Source organism: Xenopus laevis, chromosome 1S, assembly GCF_017654675.1.
Source record: "Xenopus laevis strain J_2021 chromosome 1S, Xenopus_laevis_v10.1, whole genome shotgun sequence".
Taxonomy (NCBI): domain Eukaryota; kingdom Metazoa; phylum Chordata; class Amphibia; order Anura; family Pipidae; genus Xenopus; species Xenopus laevis.
Window position 1 is genome coordinate 71,734,472 of NC_054372.1, and position 22,312 is coordinate 71,756,783.

The following is a 22,312-nucleotide window of genomic DNA, read 5'->3' on the forward strand; positions in this document are numbered from 1 at the left end:
ATCATCTTAAAGATACCAGGGGTTGGTATTTGTATTTGCTGGTAAGCCATTTAAATGAAGGGGAGCTATTGCAATTAATTCAAGGAATGCAAAAATACAGAAGTGCTAACATGTCCAGTATTTCATGGTGTTTTAGTTCCTCTATGGCTAGAGAATGTAATCATGTCTTCATCGTGTGTTTGGCTTCACTGGCTCTCTAATGGAAATATTAATGAATTACTAAGTGGCATGAGATTCCTTTATTGCTCAATATAAATCATTATATCATAAAATCAATATATCATCACAATCTTTAAAGTAAATCAGATAGATTTGTTGGGTATGTAGGCTAACAATGAAATCATAATGAAATGAATAAGGTTTTTCTCATGCATAAAAGTGTCAAATTGCCTAAAAGAAAATCACAGTTTAAAATAATTAAACTTTGCACAGATTAAGTCACCATATCGGAACCATCCTACCTGTAGCAGTCTAGTTTTTCTGCTACTTGATCATCATTAAATGTGATACCTAACCGGTCTATGAAACACATTCATCAGCAATGTAAAAAATAGAGGGTCATAGAGATTAAAACTAGGAGTGTGAGGCCAACATGAACATTTAGAAAGGATATAGCAAGAGGAATGGGCACCCTGAGCAGATTCCCAGATGATGTAACTGGGAGAACTACATCAAATTAATTTGTAACATGCTATATACATTAAGAATATCCAATAGTAACAACTGTATAACATGTGCTAGTTCAGTATATACAGTAAGTCTAATTTGATCACTTCCATTTAAAATGATCTACTGTATAGAGTAGTAATTACTGTATAGAGTAGTAAATTACTTTTTCCACACTAGGAGTGTCAAAGTAATTTTAATTCACTTGTTTCACTAAATGCTTTATGTGAAGTGGAATTTAAATTATTGAACTTGTAAGCACTGCTGGTAAAAAAGATATTATTTTTCCCTACACAGCATGTAACAGTCAGTGTTTAACCTGTGACTCAGAAAGGAGTTGTACTTCTTGCAAAGATCCAACCAAAGTGCTTCTTTTTGGGGAATGCCTGTATGAAAGTTGCACTCAGCAGTATTATCTTGACTACACCAGTGGAACCTGCAAAGGTAAACTTTATGAAGCCAGTAGATGATGTAATTTTAGTATATTTTAATGTATACGTTTAACCATAGAAAAGTCAAATATATGTCTCCACATCAGGATCAAATTAACAAATTCAGGTTTATTGTTATAAAAGAAGCTCATTGCACACACAACCAGTGGTGCTCTGTAATGCACACTATGTAGGACAATTGGGAAAAAGTCTTAATAGTTCCTCCCATATAGAAATATGTAGTTGTGTTTTACCTTAGATGGCATTGGTATTTAAAGAGCTTTTCAAAGTTCATAAACATTTTTTCTTATCAAACTGTGGACTATTTCTTGTTTTCAAAAGAAATATTAGGTTGCTTTACTTGCATATTGTTCCCTAGACTCACTACAGACAGGTCACCCTCATGTTGGTCCCTGTACCAAATTAATACCAGGTTAAGGCAGCTTTGACTACATAACAGTAGGAAAAATACAGCTTTTTAAATAATGAAGAGTTGCTTTAAACGTATATAATTATGTTAAATGATGGTTACAACATAAAGCATAGTTATAGGCATTGCTGTGCTATGCACCTTGCACCGAACAGAAAATGCTATGACAGAACAGCACAGGTTTTGCTCTCTGAGTGTCTGCCAATGCTTATTTTTATTTTTAATTTTAATTTCAGTTGCTTCTACACTGTTGTATTTCTTTATTGACAAGATTCTATATAATAACACTAGATCAGAGCATGTGTCAAAAGAAATATAGCAACATTAAAAATTCTTTGAAATCTTTGTTAACTGCACTTTTTTTGTTTGTTTTAATAGAAGTACTCTAACCTGTACTATGATAAAATAACAAAGCACTGTTAAATGTTTTTATATAAATGATTTAATAAAAAGGGGTAAAAGTATGACAAGGCCCCTACATGGCAGTCAAACTCATAAATATACATGTTGATGGAGACAGCCCATTGTTGATGAGTTTGGTCTGTACAAAGGGACATATAATATTATATAAAACAATAACTGAGCCCCCAGCCCCACAAAAGCAAACCTAAGGCAGGTGGGCAGAAGAAGGTTAATGATAAAGGATTGTATGTTCAAAGTATGCTATGCCTCACAATTTACCATGTGTTTATGAGAGAAGAAACTGAAGATGATATGCACTTACATGCTGTTAAGCATTACAAATGAAGTCTTACCTCTGCACATTTTTCCTAGCTAACTCTAGTCAAAACAAGGTGGGTAGATGACCTAACTAGGCAAATACTATCAGCCTGTGCTAAAAGGCATAAGCATTCCATCTGCCTTGGCACCTTGAATGCTGTAAATAACATAACTCTCATTATTTTCTGTATTGAAGTCATAAATAAATCTTGATTCTATGACTGATATTCTTAATTTCAGTATCTTCCCCTCCATCTTTTCGGAATGCATAGAATTCTGACCGCAGGAGAGCTAGACAGCTTTTGAATTCTCCTTTCTGCTATAATTGCTAACTGGCTTGTATAGTTTGAAGCGTTGCACGAACAATAGAATAAAAAAAAGGTCTGTTCTCCACCAGGAGAGAATGCTTTCTGCAGAATCAATCAGTAGAGGGTAATAAGGATGTGCAAAGCCAAAGGAGTTCAGAGTACACTTTTTTATTGTTTTCTTGAAAAACTATCCTTTGGTCTATTTCTCTTTTGAATTACAATCTTCAAATTTTTCATCTCCAGTGGAGCAAACACAACTTTGTATTGCTATTAACACAAGAATATTAAATATTTATGCTTTATGGCACACACATACAGTGTTGAGGGGCAGAAAAGTATCTACGTTCATGCAGCTTTTGTTAGTTTATGTTTGTTTTTTTGATGGGTTAGATTTCGTAGCACTTGTGTTCATTACAAACACTGGTCTAAGGGTTCAAGGAAAAGGTACTTAAATCTGTATTTCTAACTTGATTTGAGGTTTAAAATTATACTGACAATTCAAAACTAATAGTGTGTTGGATTCCTGCTATATAATGCCCCCAGTGCAGTTACAAAATGTGTGCACGTAACTTTACACTTATGCTGGCCATAGACGCAAAGATCCCATCTTCGAACCATGTGTGGAGTGTCCCGACATTTGTCGTGCCTTGCCGATCGGTCGTTCAGTTGATTGGACAGGTTAGAAAATTACTAATCTCTGCATGTATTGCTGATCTGACGATTTTCAGTTGGAGACTGTCACCAGCTTTGTCGGACATAAATTTTCGTATGATTGCTGTCGGGGCAGAATATCGGCTGATCTGTTATTTTACTACTTTATTTAAACTGAAGGCTAGTGGCAGATCGGGAGATGGGGACATCCTATAGCTTGTCCGATATTGCAGGTAAATCTGCACGTCTATGGCCACTTTTACATTCCCAAATGTTTGTTAAAACCTTTTGGCTGTGTGTATATGTGTTGAGTCCTATGTGTGTGATGGTGATGAGTCACAACCAAAGACGTTGGTGGAGAATAAGAATAAGTCTCTTACTTAATACCCTAGAGGGCACAGAAAAGAGAGTGAGGTGCAGGCAAAATTTATTTAGGTTTGTGATTCAACTATTTTTTGTGTTTGAAAAAGTAACGGGGAGTCATATTTTATCTGATCAAATATTATATTTTAATAAAATAGCTTCAGTGCATCCCTAGTTTAATTAATGTTTAGATTTTTTAGGGGACCTCGGTACATTCTGGATAACTAATCCAATACCTGTATAAAAATGAAGATTTGTTTTGTTGATAAATATCAGTTTTTGTAAGACTTAGTGGAAGGGAAGTGATAAACAGAGATGCCTATTTTTTATTTATTGCTTTTAACAGACAGAAATCAATAATCAAAAGTTATTTTTATCCATTTCATAGTAACAAAGTAGTAGCATAGTTGAAAGGTTCAAAAAAGACACACTTCCGTCAAGTTCAACCTTTGAAATCTATATATCACCTACCTAACTGCTAGCTAGTTCCAGAGGAAGGCAAAAAAAATTAATTTTTTTAATTAACGCCTCTCCAATTTGCCTCAGAGGGGGAAAAAATTCCTTCCTGACTCCAAGATGGCAATCGGACTAGTTCCTCGATCAACTTGTACTATGAGCTGTCTTCGATAACCTGTATTCCCTCCCTTGCTAAAAAGCCGTCCAGCCCCTTCTTAAAGCAATCCAATGTATCAGCCAGTACAACTGATTCAGGGAGAGAATTCCACATCTCTCACTGTAAAAAACACTGTAAAAAACCCTTTCCGAATATTTAGACAGAACCGCCTTTCTTCTCAGAATGGGTGATCTCATGTCAGCTGGAAAGAACTACTGGTAAATAACATAGTTATCATATCACCCCTTAAAGGAACAGTTGAGTGTGAAAATAAAAACAGGGTAAATAGGCTGTGCAAAATAAAAAATGTTTCTAATATAGTTAGTTAGGCAAAAATGTAATGTATAAAGTTTTTATACATATCCAGTCACTCCAGCCTTTATACATTACATTTCTGGCTAACTAACTACATTTTTTTTTTTTTTACATTTTTTATTTTACACAGCCTATCTGTTTACCCAGTTTTTATTTTTAAACTGAACAATTCCTCTCCTCCAGAGTGAACAACCCCAACTTGGCCAGTTTTTTCTCATAGCTAAGATTTTCCACACCTTTTACCAGCTTCTCTGCACCCTTCTCTGCACCCTCTCTAATACAATAATGTCCTGTTTGAGTGATGCAGACTAAAACTGTATGGCATATTCTAGTTCGGCCTTACCAGTGCTCTGTACACTGGAAGAATAACCCCCTCCTCCCGTGAATCTATGCCCCTTTTAATACAGCTCAAGACCTTATTTGCCCTTGATGCTGCTGACTGCCAAGTTTATCATCTACAAGGACTCCAAGGTCCTTTTCCATAATGGATTTGCCTAGTGCAGTCCCATTAAGGGTATAAGGGGCTTGGATATTTTTTACATTCCATTTACATGACTTTACATTTATCAAAATTGAATCTCATTTGCCACTTAGCTACCCAGTCATTCATGAACCAGTTAAATAAAAGTGGACCCACTAAGAACCTTACTCGAAGTAGAGAATGTACCATCAACAACCACCCTCTGTACCCAATCTTGTAGCTATTTTCCTATTTATGTGCAAGCAACTTTATTAAGCCCAACAGACCTTAGTTTAGAAAGCAGTCATTTTCTGGGTATTGCTATGGGCTATGTGACTGTTTATCCATGGAATGGCATGTGTAAGGTAATGCCTTGTTAATGTGCATTGACTAATAAATATAATTTTGTTTTCCCTGTTTCTACAGAATGTGACTGGAGTTGTAATGCTTGCAAAGGGCCTCTGAAAAGTGACTGTCTGCAGTGTATGGAACACTATACTCTGCATGCTGGAGCCTGTGTAGAACATTGCCCATCTGCCTTTTATAAACATGGGGAGACATGTCGAGGTAAGTGTCATTTTTAGGTTACAGAACAGCCATATAGTTGTATAATTCTTAATATACCATAGTAACCCTGCACTTGTTTAACTGTCATTACTATTAATTCTCAAGTCAGCACATTAAGGGGCAGATTTACTAAGGGTCGAAGTGAATTCGAGGGAATTTTCGAAGTTAAAAAATTCGAAATTCTAGGTAATTTTTTGGATAATTTGACCATTGAATATGATAATACGACTTAGAATTTACTTCGACTTCTATAAAAAAAAATTGTAAAAATCGTTCGAATATTTGACCATTCGATACTGTCTCTTTAAAAACTTATTTGCTGATTATTTGCTGATTATATGTTTTTAGGGTGTCATCCTTTTCACTGTGGAAATAATTTTTAGCACTGCATATACTAAGCCACTAGTAGCCATCACACATCAGTTGTTTATAGAGAGAGAGATGAAAAGGTCTTTACGTGAAAGTTTTTTTAATTCGATGGTCGAATTTCAAAGTTTTTTGTACTTCGAAATTTGAAGTACAAAATCTGCCCCTTAGCATCCTTTGCAAAAATCCCAAATGTATCATTCTCCTATAGTTTTAGATATGTACAGGGTAAATATCCATATTGCTTTACTGGTACAAATAATGACACACAGCAGGAAATTGGAAATAATGCTCTCCATGTTGAGACCATTTAGGTAGGCTAAGGAAAGGCGCATAAACGCTATTTGTAGTTCTAAAAATAACCATGAATATATTTCTTTACACATATGTGCATAATTCCCAAGACTGAAAAAAACCATGATAGTTTTTTTGTTGCACATATGAAAATGAATTCAGAGTGCGAGGGTAGGGTAAGAGAGAAGTAATTCCATTTATTGCAGGGAGCTGAAAGACAATAGAAACATTCTCTTAGTCCTGCACATGGGAACTGGTGCATCAAGTAAAAGTTTCTAAACTAAATAAACATATATACTTCTATACAAACAAATCAATATACAGGTCATATAACATTATGCTGTTTTAACAATACTGTTCTGGAAATACAAATAACATTAAATATCAGTGTGGCTTTTATAAAACAGTATTCTTTATATGAGACAACATAAAGGATCTGTAATCAGCATAAACTACTGTGCAACATGTGCACTGATTCTGCAGGTGTTACTGTCTGTCTGCTGTAGCTCACTGCAGGCTGTGTATGCTTTAGACAGTATTAAACTACTTTGCAGTGGCATATAAACGGTTTTTAACAAGTTTGTAAAACATTAAACTAAGGATTACTACCTGAAAGACAATAGGAACATTCTCCTGCACATGGGAACAGGTGCATCAAGTAAAAGTTCCTACCTTGGCTGTGCACCTTAGTTCCCTCTGCAGTAGCAGAGCAGGAAGTGTTCCTGGAAAATGCAGTCTTACAGGAAACATATATAAGTAAGTGCTGAACTTGTTTTATTGCACAAATTTTATTAGGGGGTGCTTTACTTTATACCTCTTACACTAACTGACTTATATAAAACCATTTCCTTATTATTATGTCAGTTTTAGTGTTATAGAAATGAAAAGAAGTAAAACCCCTCTCTATTCAATTGAACACGAATTAAAGAAAATTCAAATATTAGTGCAGCAGTGTCAGAGTTTATTAACAGTTTCGTTAACGGTTACTAACCCAGTGTTGCTTCAATTATTGGGCAGCCATTGCTGGGTTACCCAATAAAGTGCTATGTGCTAGGTGCTAATAATTCATTAGCAATTAAAAATCATGTAACAGGATTAATTAATATTGTGCTATAAAGTGCTAGTGCTTCAAATGAAATTAAGAAGTTAACTTAAATAACCAGGATTAAATTGACCCAGGTGAGATTAAAGTTAATTCATTATTATATATCACACATTAAAATCCATTCATTATAGAAGATTGTAAATAACTGATTAACTGTTAAAAAGTAAACTTTACTAAATTCATTAAAATTGCTGCAAATCAATTAAGGTAATCTTTGAAGACTGCATAAAAATTGGTGAGTAATAATTAATCCATACACCCCCGTTAAGGTTATAGGGTGTTAAAAAACGTTTGCATAAAATTATTCAAAGGAGACCAGCATTGAAAGAGAAAGGAGGAATAGGAAAATTGTTAGAGGTGGAGAAGTCCCAAGTTCTAGCTGCCTGTATTGTTCTAAGTCTGGGACCCCACACGGAGGAGAAAGTAGGTCACTGGGGACTGTAGTCTCAATTTTACCTTGCTATCTTATAATTCGGAGAGCTAATCTTCCCTATAAAACTACAAATCCCACAGTGCCATTGGATAACAGGTAAGATTATAAAAGAAGAATCAATGCGGTCGCAAAGGTTTAAAATCAATAGGAAATTATTTTGCAATAGTAAAAATAAGGAAAGCGCCCAGGAGACTTCACAAAAAGCGCTTCCCAGTGTGCCAACACGTGTTTCGCCTGCTGGCTTTGTCAAGGCAAAATCTAAAAGTGACTCGTTTGGTTTGGTATCTTTATCACTTCCTGAATACAAAATCTCGCGATACTTGAAAATTAGATCTCGCGATGAGGTCTCGCGATACTTGGAAATGGGATCTCACGATGAGATCTCGCGATACTTGGAAATGGGATCTCACGATGAGATCTCGCAATACTTGGAAATGAGATCTCGCGATGAGAATGTTCAAAAATTACCACAATAAGATTTTAAGATGGATACGCTATATTGATGATATCCTGATACTATGGTCTGGCATGGAACAGGAAGCTCTGGAATTTATAGACAAGCTTAATATTAATAAACTTAATATCAAACTGACTGTGAATATCTCTAAACAAATGGTTTCCTTCCTGGACCTATCAATTATGATAACAGAGGAGGGCAAATTGACTACTGACAACTACAGAAAAGAGACAGCCACTAATTCCTTGCTAAGTTTCTCTAGTCATCATCCGTATTCTGTGAAAAAATCACTCCCTATAGGGGAATTTTTAAGACTAAAACGGAACTGTTCCTCTCATGTTCTCTTTAAAGAACAAGCGGTACTACTTAAAAACAGATTAAAACAAAGGGGATACTCCGGTAAACTCATAAAGAGAGCTTATCATAGAGCTTTAGGGACTGAAAGAGAACAATTGCTCCATCCAAAGACTAGGTCTCAGCAAGATAACACGGTCAGGTTTATAACTACATATAACTCTAACAGCAAGAAAATTAATCAAATTATTAATAAACACTGGTCGGTTTTGAAAGAAGACACGGTTCTAGATACTGTTCTACAAGATACAGTTTCTGTATGCTACAGACGTAGCCCTAATCTGAAAGACCTACTATCGAGAAGTCACTTCCAGACACCCAGCAGACCCAATATCATTAAGGGCTGCTTCCCCTGTGGAAATTGCAATATGTGTGATCACATGATCAAAAGCACAAAATTCAGTGATAGATTTAACATTAATCATACAATCAAGGATTACATTAATTGCAGAACCAAGGGAGTAATTTATGTACTGGAGTGCCCTTGTAAGAAACAATACGTTGGGATGACAACACAGATGCTCAAACTCAGAATACAACAACACTGCAGTTCAATCAGAAATGCGGATAAAATAGGTAAATCAGATAAAATATTATCCACAGTTGCAAGTCATTTCAAACAATATCACAATATGAACCCCTCCAATGTTAAATTTTGGGCTATAGAACAGATCCAATTGGGAATCAGAGGGGGTGATCTGGAACAAGAATTACTCAAACGGGAAACACATTGGATTTTCAAATTAAATTCAGTTTCACCCAATGGGATCAATGAAAATATACTATTTAATGCTTTTCTTTAATAAACATGATTCAGGTATTTGGTTTAACATATCAATTCCTTCTTATAGTAGACACTATTCCAATAAACATGATTCAGGTATTTGGTTTAACATATCAATTCCTTCTAATAGTAGACACTATTCCACTAACATTTTATTTAAATAATCTTGGTAATAAATAATAATAAGTTTTACTAACATCTCTTCCTCAATAAATACCGGTGGTTGTTATAGATACCAGTGAGTTATATATCGATTTAACCAAATACATCTGAAATGTGACCGTCGCTTAGCAACGATATACACATATCTTCCCCAATGTAACTCTCGCGAGATCTCATCGCGAGATCTCATTTCCAAGTATTGCGAGATCTCATCGTGAGATCCCATTTCCAAGTATCGCGAGATCTCATCGTGAGATCCCATTTCCAAGTATCGCGAGACCTCATCGCGAGATCTCATTTTCAAGTATCGCGAGATTTTGTATTCAGGAAGTGATAAAGATACCACACCAAACGAGTCACTTTTAGATTTTGCCTTGACAAAGCCAGCAGGCGAAACACGTGTTGGCACACTGGGAAGCGCTTTTTGTGAAGTCTCCTGGGCGCTTTCCTTATTTTTACTATTGCAAAATAATTTCCTATTGATTTTAAACCTTTGCGACCGCATTGATTCTTCTTTTATAATCTTACCTGTTATCCAATGGCACTGTGGGATTTGTAGTTTTATAGGGAAGATTAGCTCTCCGAATTATAAGATAGCAAGGTAAAATTGAGACTACAGTCCCCAGTGACCTACTTTCTCCTCCGTGTGGGGTCCCAGACTTAGAACAATACAGGCAGCTAGAACTTGGGACTTCTCCACCTCTAACAATTTTCCTATTCCTCCTTTCTCTTTCAATGCTGGTCTCCTTTGAATAATTTTATGCAAACGTTTTTTAACACCCTATAACCTTAACGGGGGTGTATGGATTAATTATTACTCACCAATTTTTATGCAGTCTTCAAAGATTACCTTAATTGATTTGCAGCAATTTTAATGAATTTAGTAAAGTTTACTTTTTAACAGTTAATCAGTTATTTACAATCTTCTATAATGAATGGATTTTAATGTGTGATATATAATAATGAATTAACTTTAATCTCACCTGGGTCAATTTAATCCTGGTTATTTAAGTTAACTTCTTAATTTCATTTGAAGCACTAGCACTTTATAGCACAATATTAATTAATCCTGTTACATGATTTTTAATTGCTAATGAATTATTAGCACCTAGCACATAGCACTTTATTGGGTAACCCAGCAATGGCTGCCCAATAATTGAAGCAACACTGGGTTAGTAACCATTAACGAAACTGTTAATAAACTCTGACACTGCTGCACTAATATTTGAATTTTCTTTAATTGGTGGTCAATTGAATAGAGAGGGGTTTTACTTCTTTTCATTTCTATAACACATTATTTTGGTAATCACACCTCTTTCGTTCGGAAAACGTATTGCTTTTTTAGGAAGGTACACTGAACAATTCTTTCTTTATAAATTTGAATTATAGGGGGTTGTTACCTCTTTTCTCTGTTCAGTAGAGACCGTATTTTATCAATAATGGCTACAAATATTTGCATAAGTAAAGATTACGTTGATCTGAATAGTAAAAGACTTAAGGAACTGAACTCAATTTTTGAGCTGGAAACCCAGGGGGAATTACCTAATAAACAAGATCATAGTAAGATCTTCGATACCTTTAAACACCTGATGATGAAACAATGTAAATCATGGTGGAACTTACAATTCTTTAAAAAATATTTATCCAAATGTTTAATTCCTAGGGGTCTAAGAGTTCAAGTCTTTCCTACATTTGAAGCTCCAAGTGACTCGTTTAAACAACAATGGGAAGCTACACTAAATGAATGCTCTTTTAATTTGATGAAACTACTCATAATTGAGGAAGAGACTAAACTAACTCAACTAGATGAACAAATTCTACATATACAAGGGGAACTAGGTAATATAGAACATACCAGGGAATTTGGAGTACAATATGAAACGACAATAGATACTGTTCACCAGTTAGAAAAATCTGTATTGGAAACAAAAAAATCCAAACTCAACAGAGACATCAATGATTACGCTAATCAACAAATTTATAGATGGTCACATAAAGGGGGTAAAACCCATAATCAACAATTTCATGGTAATCCTTCTAAAGGGTTTAAAAATAAAACTGGTCCCTTTCAGACGAGAATAACATCAAATACCAAACGTCCTATCCAAAATGGTATACAAAACAATACCATTAAAAAACGACCCTGTAACCAAGTCAATTCATATGACAATACAAGAATTGAACACAATAATAGCACTCAGAGATCACCCAACGATACAACTATTCAACACGATAGTACAGTAATAGAACAAACTCAATCATCAAACCTTACCACTCCCAAATATCCGATTTTTTTAGGGGTGGGACGGGAACTTGCAGACACGTCTCACACTCAGGAAGGACTAAATACCAAAGAATTAGAACAAATGACAGAGAGGAAGAATTTGAGAGACAAAAAGGTAGTGAGTTATGCACAAACCAGGAAACAACAGACCAAGAACAAGAATTAAGAATCATTAATCTTTCCAATTATACTCTGATGCCAGCACATATAGAACTTCTGAACAGAGGTTTCTCCTTCTCTCCTACATTTCAGGCAGATCAGTTTGACGTTGTTAAAGACCTGAATTTATTTGCAAGAAAACTCCTCCTAAAAAAATACTTCCATAGGGAAGACTCTATTAGTCAAGTATTCCCAACTTTGATAGAAATGGAAGCAATTAATAATTTGGAGGATTTATTATTAGAAAACGGCAGTATTGATATTGAGGCTAGTGATAATGAATTACCATCTAAAATGGACTCATGGCGAGATAACTTGAGGGTCAAGTCAAAATTCACCCCACCAACCTCGATCTGTCCGAATGTAGGGATCTTCGTGAATTTAGTCATGGGCGATTTAATGCAAATCCAGCCTCATATATACGAAAATAATCTATCTGTTCAGGAGAAACGAGCTATTAAAGAGATGAGAGATTGGAAAGATATACAATTTAAACAATCAGATAAAGGGGGAAATGTAGTATTATGGCCAAATAATATGTATTTGGAAGAGGCTCATAAACAACTTTCTTCACCAAGTTATAAAGAAATTCTTGGAGATCCTACAGAGAATTATATACAGTTATACAATAGGATGATTAATGATGCTTTTAAAGATAACATCATAACCAAGAAAGAAAGTAGTTTTTTAAGTAATGATCACCCTAGAGTTGCCACCTTTTATCTCCTGCCAAAAATACACAAAAATAAAGAAAAACCCCCAGGGAGACCCATTATCTCTGGTAACGGTAATCTAACCGAAAAAGCCAGTCAATATATTGACTTAAGAATAAGACCAATTGTGGAAAATTTAGACTCATACGCCAGAGACACCATGGACGTGCTTAATCAGATTAGTGAGATACAAACAGATAGCAACACCCTTCTAATCACCCTGGATGTAGAATCCCTTTACACCTCTATTAGCCATCAGCTGGGGTTGGAAGCTCTAAAATACTTTTTGTACAGCTATTTAGGTGAATCTGATGAAACCAGCTTTTTAATTAAAATGATGGGGTTCATCTTACATTTTAATTATTTTACATTCCAAGGGAAATTCTATCTGCAAACCCAGGGGACCGCCATGGGAACTTCCTGCGCTCCCTCGTATGCCAACCTTTTTTTGGGGCATTGGGAGGAGACCGTTGTGAACAGTCAAATGTTCAAAAATTACCACAATAAGATTTTAAGATGGATACGCTATATTGATGATATCCTGATACTATGGTCTGGCACGGAACAGGAAGCTCTGGAATTTATAGACAAGCTTAATATTAATAAACTTAATATCAAACTGACTGTGAATATCTCTAAACAAATGGTTTCCTTCCTGGACCTATCAATTATGATAACAGAGGAGGGCAAATTGACTACTGACAACTACAGAAAAGAGACAGCCACTAATTCCTTGCTAAGTTTCTCTAGTCATCATCCGTATTCTGTGAAAAAATCACTCCCTATAGGGGAATTTTTAAGACTAAAACGGAACTGTTCCTCTCATGTTCTCTTTAAAGAACAAGCGGTACTACTTAAAAACAGATTAAAACAAAGGGGATACTCCGGTAAACTCATAAAGAGAGCTTATCATAGAGCTTTAGGGACTGAAAGAGAACAATTGCTCCATCCAAAGACTAGGTCTCAGCAAGATAACACGGTCAGGTTTATAACTACATATAACTCTAACAGCAGGAAAATTAATCAAATTATTAATAAACACTGGTCGGTTTTGAAAGAAGACACGGTTCTAGATACTGTTCTACAAGATACATTTTCTGTATGCTACAGACGTAGCCCTAATCTGAAAGACCTACTATCGAGAATTCACTTCCAGACACCCAGCAGACCCAATATCATTAAGGGCTGCTTCCCCTGTGGAAATTGCAATATGTGTGATCACATGATCAAAAGCACAAAATTCAGTGATAGATTTAACATTAATCATACAATCAAGGATTACATTGCAGAACCAAGGGAGTAATTTATGTACTGGAGTGCCCTTGTAAGAAACAATACGTTGGGATGACAACACAGATGCTCAAACTCAGAATACAACAACACTGCAGTTCAATCAGAAATGCGGATAAAATAGGTAAATCAGATAAAATATTATCCACAGTTGCAAGTCATTTCAAACAATATCACAATATGAACCCCTCCAATGTTAAATTTTGGGCTATAGAACAGATCCAATTGGGAATCAGAGGGGGTGATCTGGAACAAGAATTACTCAAACGGGAAACACATTGGATTTTCAAATTAAATTCAGTTTCACCCAATGGGATCAATGAAAATATACTATTTAATGCTTTTCTTTAATAAACATGACACTATTCCACTAACATTTTATTTAAATAATCTTGGTAATAAATAATAATAAGTTTTACTAACATCTCTTCCTCAATAAATACCGGTGGTTGTTATAGATACCAGTGAGTTATATATCGATTTAACCAAATACATCTGAAATGTGACCGTCGCTTAGCAACGATATACACATATCTTCCCCAATGTAACTCTCGCGAGATCTCATCGCGAGATCTCATTTCCAAGTATTGCGAGATCTCATCGTGAGATCCCATTTCCAAGTATCGCGAGATCTCATCGTGAGATCCCATTTCCAAGTATCGCGAGACCTCATCGCGAGATCTCATTTTCAAGTATCGCGAGATTTTGTATTCAGGAAGTGATAAAGATATCACACCAAACGAGTCACTTTTAGATTTTGCCTTGACAAAGCCAGCAGGCGAAACACGTGTTGGCACACTGGGAAGCGCTTTTTGTGAAGTCTCCTGGGCGCTTTCCTTATTTTTACTATTGCAAAATAATTTCCTATTGATTTTAAACCTTTGCGACCGCATTGATTCTTCTTTTATAATCTTACCTGTTATCCAATGGCACTGTGGGATTTGTAGTTTTATAGGGAAGATTAGCTCTCCGAATTATAAGATAGCAAGGTAAAATTGAGACTACAGTCCCCAGTGACCTACTTTCTCCTCCGTGTGGGGTCCCAGACTTAGAAAAATACAGGCAGCTAGAACTTGGGACTTCTCCACCTCTAACAATTTTCCTATTCCTCCTTTCTCTTTCAATGCTGGTCTCCTTTGAATAATTTTATGCAAACGTTTTTTAACACCCTATAACCTTAACGGGGGTGTATGGATTAATTATTACTCACCAATTTTTATGCAGTCTTCAAAGATTACCTTAATTGATTTGCAGCAATTTTAATGAATTTAGTAAAGTTTACTTTTTAACAGTTAATCAGTTATTTACAATCTTCTATAATGAATGGATTTTAATGTGTGATATATAATAATGAATTAACTTTAATCTCACCTGGGTCAATTTAATCCTGGTTATTTAAATTAATTTCTTAATTTCATTTGAAGCACTAGCACTTTATAGCACAATATTAATTAATCCTGTTACATGATTTTTAATTGCTAATGAATTATTAGCACCTAGCACATAGCACTTTATTGGGTAACCCAGCAATGGCTGCCCAATAATTGAAGCAACACTGGGTTAGTAACCGTTAACGAAACTGTTAATAAACTCTGACACTGCTGCACTAATATTTGAATTTTCTTTAATTGGTGGTCAATTGAATAGAGAGGGGTTTTACTTCTTTTCATTTCTATAACACATTATTTTGGTAATCACACCTCTTTCGTTCGGAAAACGTATTGCTTTTTTAGGAAGGTACACTGAACAATTCTTTCTTTATATGTCAGTTTTAGTGTTACAGTTATAGAATCTATTATCCGGAATGTTTGCGTTCTGGAGTTTTACGGATAATACGTTTTCTATAATTTAAATCACCATATGTTAAGTCTACTAAGATACATGTAATAATTATGCAAACCCAACGGGAATGTATTGCCACCAGTATGGAATTACACTGCTCAGTTACAATCTAGTACAAAGTACAGGTATGGGATCCATTACACAAAGGCCATCTCTCATGGGGCAAATTCACTAAGATCCGAAGTTGCGCCAGCGATAGCTTCGCTGTACTTCGCCGCACTTCGCCAGGCGTATTTTCGCCTGCGCTACGCAAATTCACTAAAATGCAAATTTGCACTCAGAGAGGTGAATGGTAGCAAAGTTGCGCTAGCGTTAATGCGTCAAGCAAAGCGAATTTACGCTAGGGATGCCTCATTTGAATACGGCTCCAAGTTAAAGTACAAAATGAACGTATATGTAGCAGCAAATACATTACACTACAAAAGCCTGGGAAAGCTTCATAAAATAGAGTTGTTATTTTGCCCTATACATGTGCCCATTGTATAGTTTAGGTGCCATATGTTAGGAAATGCAGGGGGGAATGAGGGTGCCCCCCAAAAAAATTTATGATTTTTTTCAGTCTATCACCCTTAAAAAAAGGAAAAGACGCCAACGTTTTTCGCCCCCTTTGCCAGAGTGCAACTTCGTCAGCGCTAGGGTGTGAATTTGCGCTAGGCTATCATCATCGCTGGCGAATTTTCGCCAGGGTGACTGATAGTAAATTTGCGAAGTTGGGAAATGATTTCACACTGGCGAATTTTCGCCAGCATTAGTTACTTCGCCCTTTAGTGAATTTGCCCCATAGACTCCATTTTAATCAAATAATCACAATTTTTAAAAAATATTTCCTTTTTCTATGTAATAATAAACAGTACATTGTACATGATTCAAACTAAGATATAATTAATCCTTATTGGAAGCAAAACCAGCCTATTGGGTTTATTTAATGTTTACATGAATTTCCAAATTATGGAAAGATCTATTATCCAGAAAGCCACAGGTCCCTAGCATTCTGGATAACATGTCCCATAACTTTACTGTTATTATTGCAGAGAAAAAGGAACATTTTTCATAATTAAAATAATTTGCTTAAAATGGACTCTATTGAGATGTACTATAATTCAGAGATCTCTGGATCAGCTTCCAATCCCCTACATGTACCCTTTTACAAACTTAAATACTTTTTATAAACGTTAAAGTTAGCAATATATAAAAGTGTAAATATTCCCTTAAAATGTAGAAACTTTGGAATATCTGACAACATATTTTTATTGCCAAAATCTTACTCCCAAAGCACCCTTTAAAAATAAGTTACCTGCTTTTCTACAGAAGCATGTTTTATATTTTATGGGCAATACCAAATATTAAAAGTTAGGATTTCTGCTGCTGTAACTTATTTGCTGATTATATGTTTTCAGGGTGTCATCCTTTTCACTGTGGAAATAATTTTTAGCAGTGCATATACTAAGCCACTAGTAGCCATCACACATGAGTTGTTTATAGAGAGAGAGAGATGAAAAGGTCTTTACATGAAAGAGCTTGTGAAATTAAATGTCCTCAGCTACAGCAAATTTGCTGGGTAGCAGTATAGTCAGTTGCTGAGAGTGCAGTTTTCATAAACTCTAAAATCACAATACAGTAATATTTGTGTCATTATTATAATTTCTGTTGTGCGTAAAGCTCTATTTGCCCCACACACTTCTTTTGTGCAAATTGAGACTTTTTCACAAGACAAATTGTAGGGCCATATTGTTCACAGAGAGCACAAGTGACAAATTTCTAATTAAAAATGGAAATTTTAGCTATTAAACTTACCAAGAGCAACCAACCCGTATCACTGGTAGGGATGCTTTGGCATCCCCGGTGATTCTTCTTTTAACTGTCTTTAAATGCCCTGGCCTGGTATCTTATAAAAATCAATCATGAGCTAGATTCTTAAAATATAGCAACATGTTTTGCCATTACTGGATGGATTAGTATATATTATGGACTCCCTTTTGTTTGTTTGTAACACATTTTTCAACATCCATGTTCCAGGTCCAACAAAATCTTTAGTATTTTTTAGCCAATTCTGCATTAAAATAGTTGTTCATTCTATACATAATTCTGAATTCATGTTAATTAAAATGTGCCAATGGCCAACCATAATTTATCTCTTTTAACAAGACCTTTTACATTCTGTACCTAAAAGGCAGTTTCCTGCATGATACTGTATAATCAAATCATCAGCCTCTCTCTCCTCTGTCATTTCTTGCCTTTGCTTCTTGTTTTTCATTTAGTAATGCTTTTCCATTTACTTTGCTTCTTCATGTATTTATTATATTGTGATAAAATTTAGCTGTCCAATGCTGGCCTCTAATATTTTCTTGTAAGTAATCACTTTTTGTTTATTCATTGCACCAATCCGTTTATGTTTTTACTTTATGTATATGAAGGAAAATATTAATGCAATCCTAATAAATCTGCACCACCAGATATTTAGGGAAAGGAATGCAAGTTATATCTCTTATACAAGTAAAATGGAAAGAAGTCTTCCATTATGTGCTTTTATGCTGATTCTGAAATCTATCAAAAAGGATTTTCCTCACAAATGGCAATAGCAATAATAACGGCAATGTCTTCCCTCTGGAAGAACGTGAGATCAAATTTTCACAATGCCGTATAGTACATGGCTATTTGTAATACTTACTCCCATTATTATTAGTAATATTATTATTATTGATAAAAATTTTATTAAAAAATTAAAATGCAAAAAAAAAAAAATTAAAAAGGCGTTGTTGACCTTTAAACTAACTTTTAGTATGATGTAGAGAATGATATTCTTAGACATTTTGCAATTGGTTTTCATTGTTCATATTGTGGTTTTGAGTTATTTAGCTTTTTATTCAGCAGCTCTCCAGCTTGCAATTTCAGAAATCTGGTTGCTAGTGATCAAATTACCCTTGCAACCATGTGTTGATATAAATAAGAGACTGGAATATGAATAGGTGAGGCCTGAATAGAAAGCTGAGTAAAAAAAGTAGCAATAACAATAAATATGTAGCCTTAAAGAACATTTGTTTTTTAGATGAAGTCAGTGACCCCCATTTGACAGCTGAAGAATTCAGAAGAAAAAAGCACATAATCCAAAAACTATAATAAAGAAGGCCAATTAAAAAGTTGCTTAGGATTAGCCATTCTATAACATGCTTAACATTCATTTAAAGGGTGAACCACCCCTTTAAGGGTGAACAGTGTTCTGAAACAGCTTGAACATGTGGAATGCAGGGCCTACCCTTGATTTGGTGGACAGAGGTCAGCAGCATGCTAAACACAATAAAAATATTGAGTGGCACATTTATCAAGGGTCGAATTTTGAGGGTTAACAAACCCTCTAATTCGACCCTCAAAGTTAAATCCTTCGAATGCTGCGATCGAACGATCAAAGTAAAAATCGTTGATCGAACGTTAAAACCCTTCGAATCGAACGATTTGAACGATTTTAAGTCCCCATAGGCTAACATTACACCTCGGTAGGTTTTAAGTGGCGAAGTATGTAGTCGAAGTATTTTTTAAAGAGACAGTACTTCGACTATCGAATAGTCGAATCGTTCGAATCATTTGATTCGATCAAAGTCGATCGAATTTTGATCCATTCGATGGTCGAACTACCCAAAAAAATACTTTGAAATTCGAATTTTTTTTCATTTGAATCCTTCACTCTTAGCTTAGTAAATCTGCCCCTAAATGTAATACATATACGTATGCATCCTTTATGTAGGTGCTGTATTTTTACCATATTTTCATGAAACCAGCCTCCATTATTATTAATGTAAAAGAAAAGCTAGAATGAATGGGTGGTGACAAACAACTTCTTGGTTAGTGTAATCACTTACCTCCAGTCCAGCGTAGGAGGTAAATGTGTAGCAACTACTTTATTTCCTAGCACTACTCCACCATTTTCTTCCCATTACAGAACATTTTCAAGGGGCACTCTGGCACAGGACCCCCTTAAATGCTATGTAAAAGTGCAACTATATAACTTGTATATACGTAGTTAGAATGTATGGTATAATGGCATTTTACAGTTTTTCTAAATATTTCACTATAAACTTTATATTTATGATACTTTATTATAAGCATTGCATCACCAGCAGTAACGTACCTAGCACTAGCGGGGCCTGGCTGCAGGAAATACAGCTGGGCCCCCCCCAAATGCAATCTTCACTGCAGATTTTGGGCATGCATGAGGCTCCAATGGTCCCCAAGGAGGTGCAAGCCCGGGTGCAATGGGCTCCAAGGGTCCAGGCCCCCCGTAATTTCACCATTGATCACCAGGGTCTTTTGTTGTATAGCACTCTATAGGTTTTTGATTTTTTTTTCATAGCCGCTGCCTAGGAGTATTTACCTGCAAGTAGTTTTATATTGTTCTTTTCAGTGTTCTGTTATCTGAGTTTATCATAATGTTTGGATGACACTTTGTCTGTCTCATGTACAGAGTTTACTGTTTTCTTGTTTCCTCCCATGCTTTTCAGAGTGTGGAGAACACTGCCATGTCTGTAGTGGGCCCTTTCAGTGCATTCAGTGTGAGGCTCAATTTTACTTACTGGATGGCCAGTGTGTTAGTGAATGTGGAAAACAGCACCGGGTATCCCAAGCTGGCAGAATTTGTCTTGGTAAGTCCTCAAAAAATCTTTGGTTAAGTAGACAGGATGTCAGTGAAAGCACAAATATACTGAGCATAGTGTTACCTAAATCAGCTGAATCCTTACCATATAGGAACCTTTCCAGTTCTGTTAAAGAAATCCCAATTTTTAAGAAAAGCTTTTTATTATCTGTAATCTCCTCCTCTCTCATATCTGTATTTCAGTACATAGAACATGCTCTGAATACTGCTTTATGTGGTGCTGCCAAATAGTTTGAGGCTACTCAGGGGTCCTGCCAGTATTAGGGTTCACATTTGTGTTGCCATTTTCTTCCTACACAGTTTGTCCGCCTGGATGCCTGGACTGTGATGAATCTAAAAGATGTAATCTGTGTGACGGGAAGACTTTTTTGAAGAATCAATTTTGTATGTCTCACTGTGGTACTGGCTTCTCTGGCAATCCTATAAACAGAAGGTGTGAAGGTAATCAAATGCATAAAAGTGACCATTACAAGACCACTGGAACCATTTAAATTAAAATGAACAATTTCTACAATAAGTTCTAAAATGATTTCACATCACTTTCCAAACACTTCCATTTTATATATATAGCCAACGTACAGTATCTCTTTGTTTAGAAAAATGGCAATTATGGAAAGAAATCACATTTACATCTTACATGTTTCTGCAGGGAAGATTGCTTTTAACTCAAAGGTACAGTTACTTTTACCCCTTCCAGCCATGAAGTGGTGGCTGATGCAATATTTGTCTGGGTAGGCTACCAACAAAAGGCTTTTAACTTGAGAAGTATAAATAATATTCTGTATATGTAAATTGTAACAAGCTGAACTCAAGGGAGGGTGTGGTGGATCAGGGTGTCCACAAACAAGCCAACTGTCCATATATGTATATAAAAAAATTGGGACTTAATCCCTTAACCACACCGCCCCATATTGTATTGTAATAAGTAAACACATTTCAAAATATCAATAAAAGGCTATATTTATTTACCACCATGCCATGTCGTACTGGTTAAAAACAAATTAAAAACAAGCAGCGCTGCATGTAGGAAGAGGGATCCCTCTATTAAATATATTACAGGGCAACCCTTTTGAAATAAAAACAATAACAAAAGTGGTATAAAGGTGATACCTTTATTGGCTAACTAATATAATCATAGCAAGCTTTCAGAACATTTTAGTTCCTTTTTCAAGCGGATTACACTGAAGCTGTGGTGTTCTCTTGTATATATACAACATTCAGCTCATAGGTCAAATGACCAACAAAAAGGAATATCAATTTATATGTAAGGTGTAATTTACGAGGGGATCTGCAAGAGATAAGCAGATAAGGTACAAGATAATGTGGGTCAAAGAGGCTGAGTATAAATTAGGGCTGAATTATTGGAGTGTAGAATCAAAGAAATTCCATATGATCTCTTAGTCCATATCCAGACACATTGGTATTTGTGACCTGGTGCAGTCCTTTCTTAGTCCACATAATTCCAAGACCCAGGTTTAGTCCATTCTTCAGAGAATTGAAAGTTTCCATTAATTTGTATTCCCACGCTTTTCTTTCATTATCTGTTTTAAAATTGCCCTTAAGAACCAAAACTCTTAAATCCTTTATGGAGAGATGAGGGCCATTGAAATGATTTCTTATTGGTGTGTCCAGTTTTTTATTGGTTATAGTGAATCGGTGGTGTGTATTTCGCTTTCTCTGGCTTTGCCTTGTCTCTCCTATATATATAGTCCCCCTGTTATGCATTTAGTGCATTGTATTAAATACACCACCTCGGAAGTAGAACAGTTGTAGTGACCATGGATGCTGTATTCCTCTAATGTGTCTGGAATTGACAAAATACCAATTCCAGACACATTAGAGGAATACATTATGAGTGGGTATCTCGATCAGAGTGTCTGTATGTGCCCCTGTTGTAAAA

General features: G+C 35.5%; 1 protein-coding gene across 1 annotated transcript in view; it reads left to right on the plus strand.

Moving 5' to 3' along the window:
• Positions 1-22,312, plus strand: part of fras1.S (Fraser extracellular matrix complex subunit 1 S homeolog) — a gene marked incomplete at its 5' end in the record, with an annotated part of 329,350 nt that overhangs the window by 191,487 nt on the left and 115,551 nt on the right. The window contains 4 exons of the mRNA XM_041578095.1: positions 964-1,110; positions 5,384-5,524; positions 20,261-20,401; positions 20,713-20,853. Coding sequence (XP_041434029.1) covers positions 964-1,110; positions 5,384-5,524; positions 20,261-20,401; positions 20,713-20,853 — 570 coding nt within the window. The remainder of the gene's footprint in view (positions 1-963; positions 1,111-5,383; positions 5,525-20,260; positions 20,402-20,712; positions 20,854-22,312) is intronic.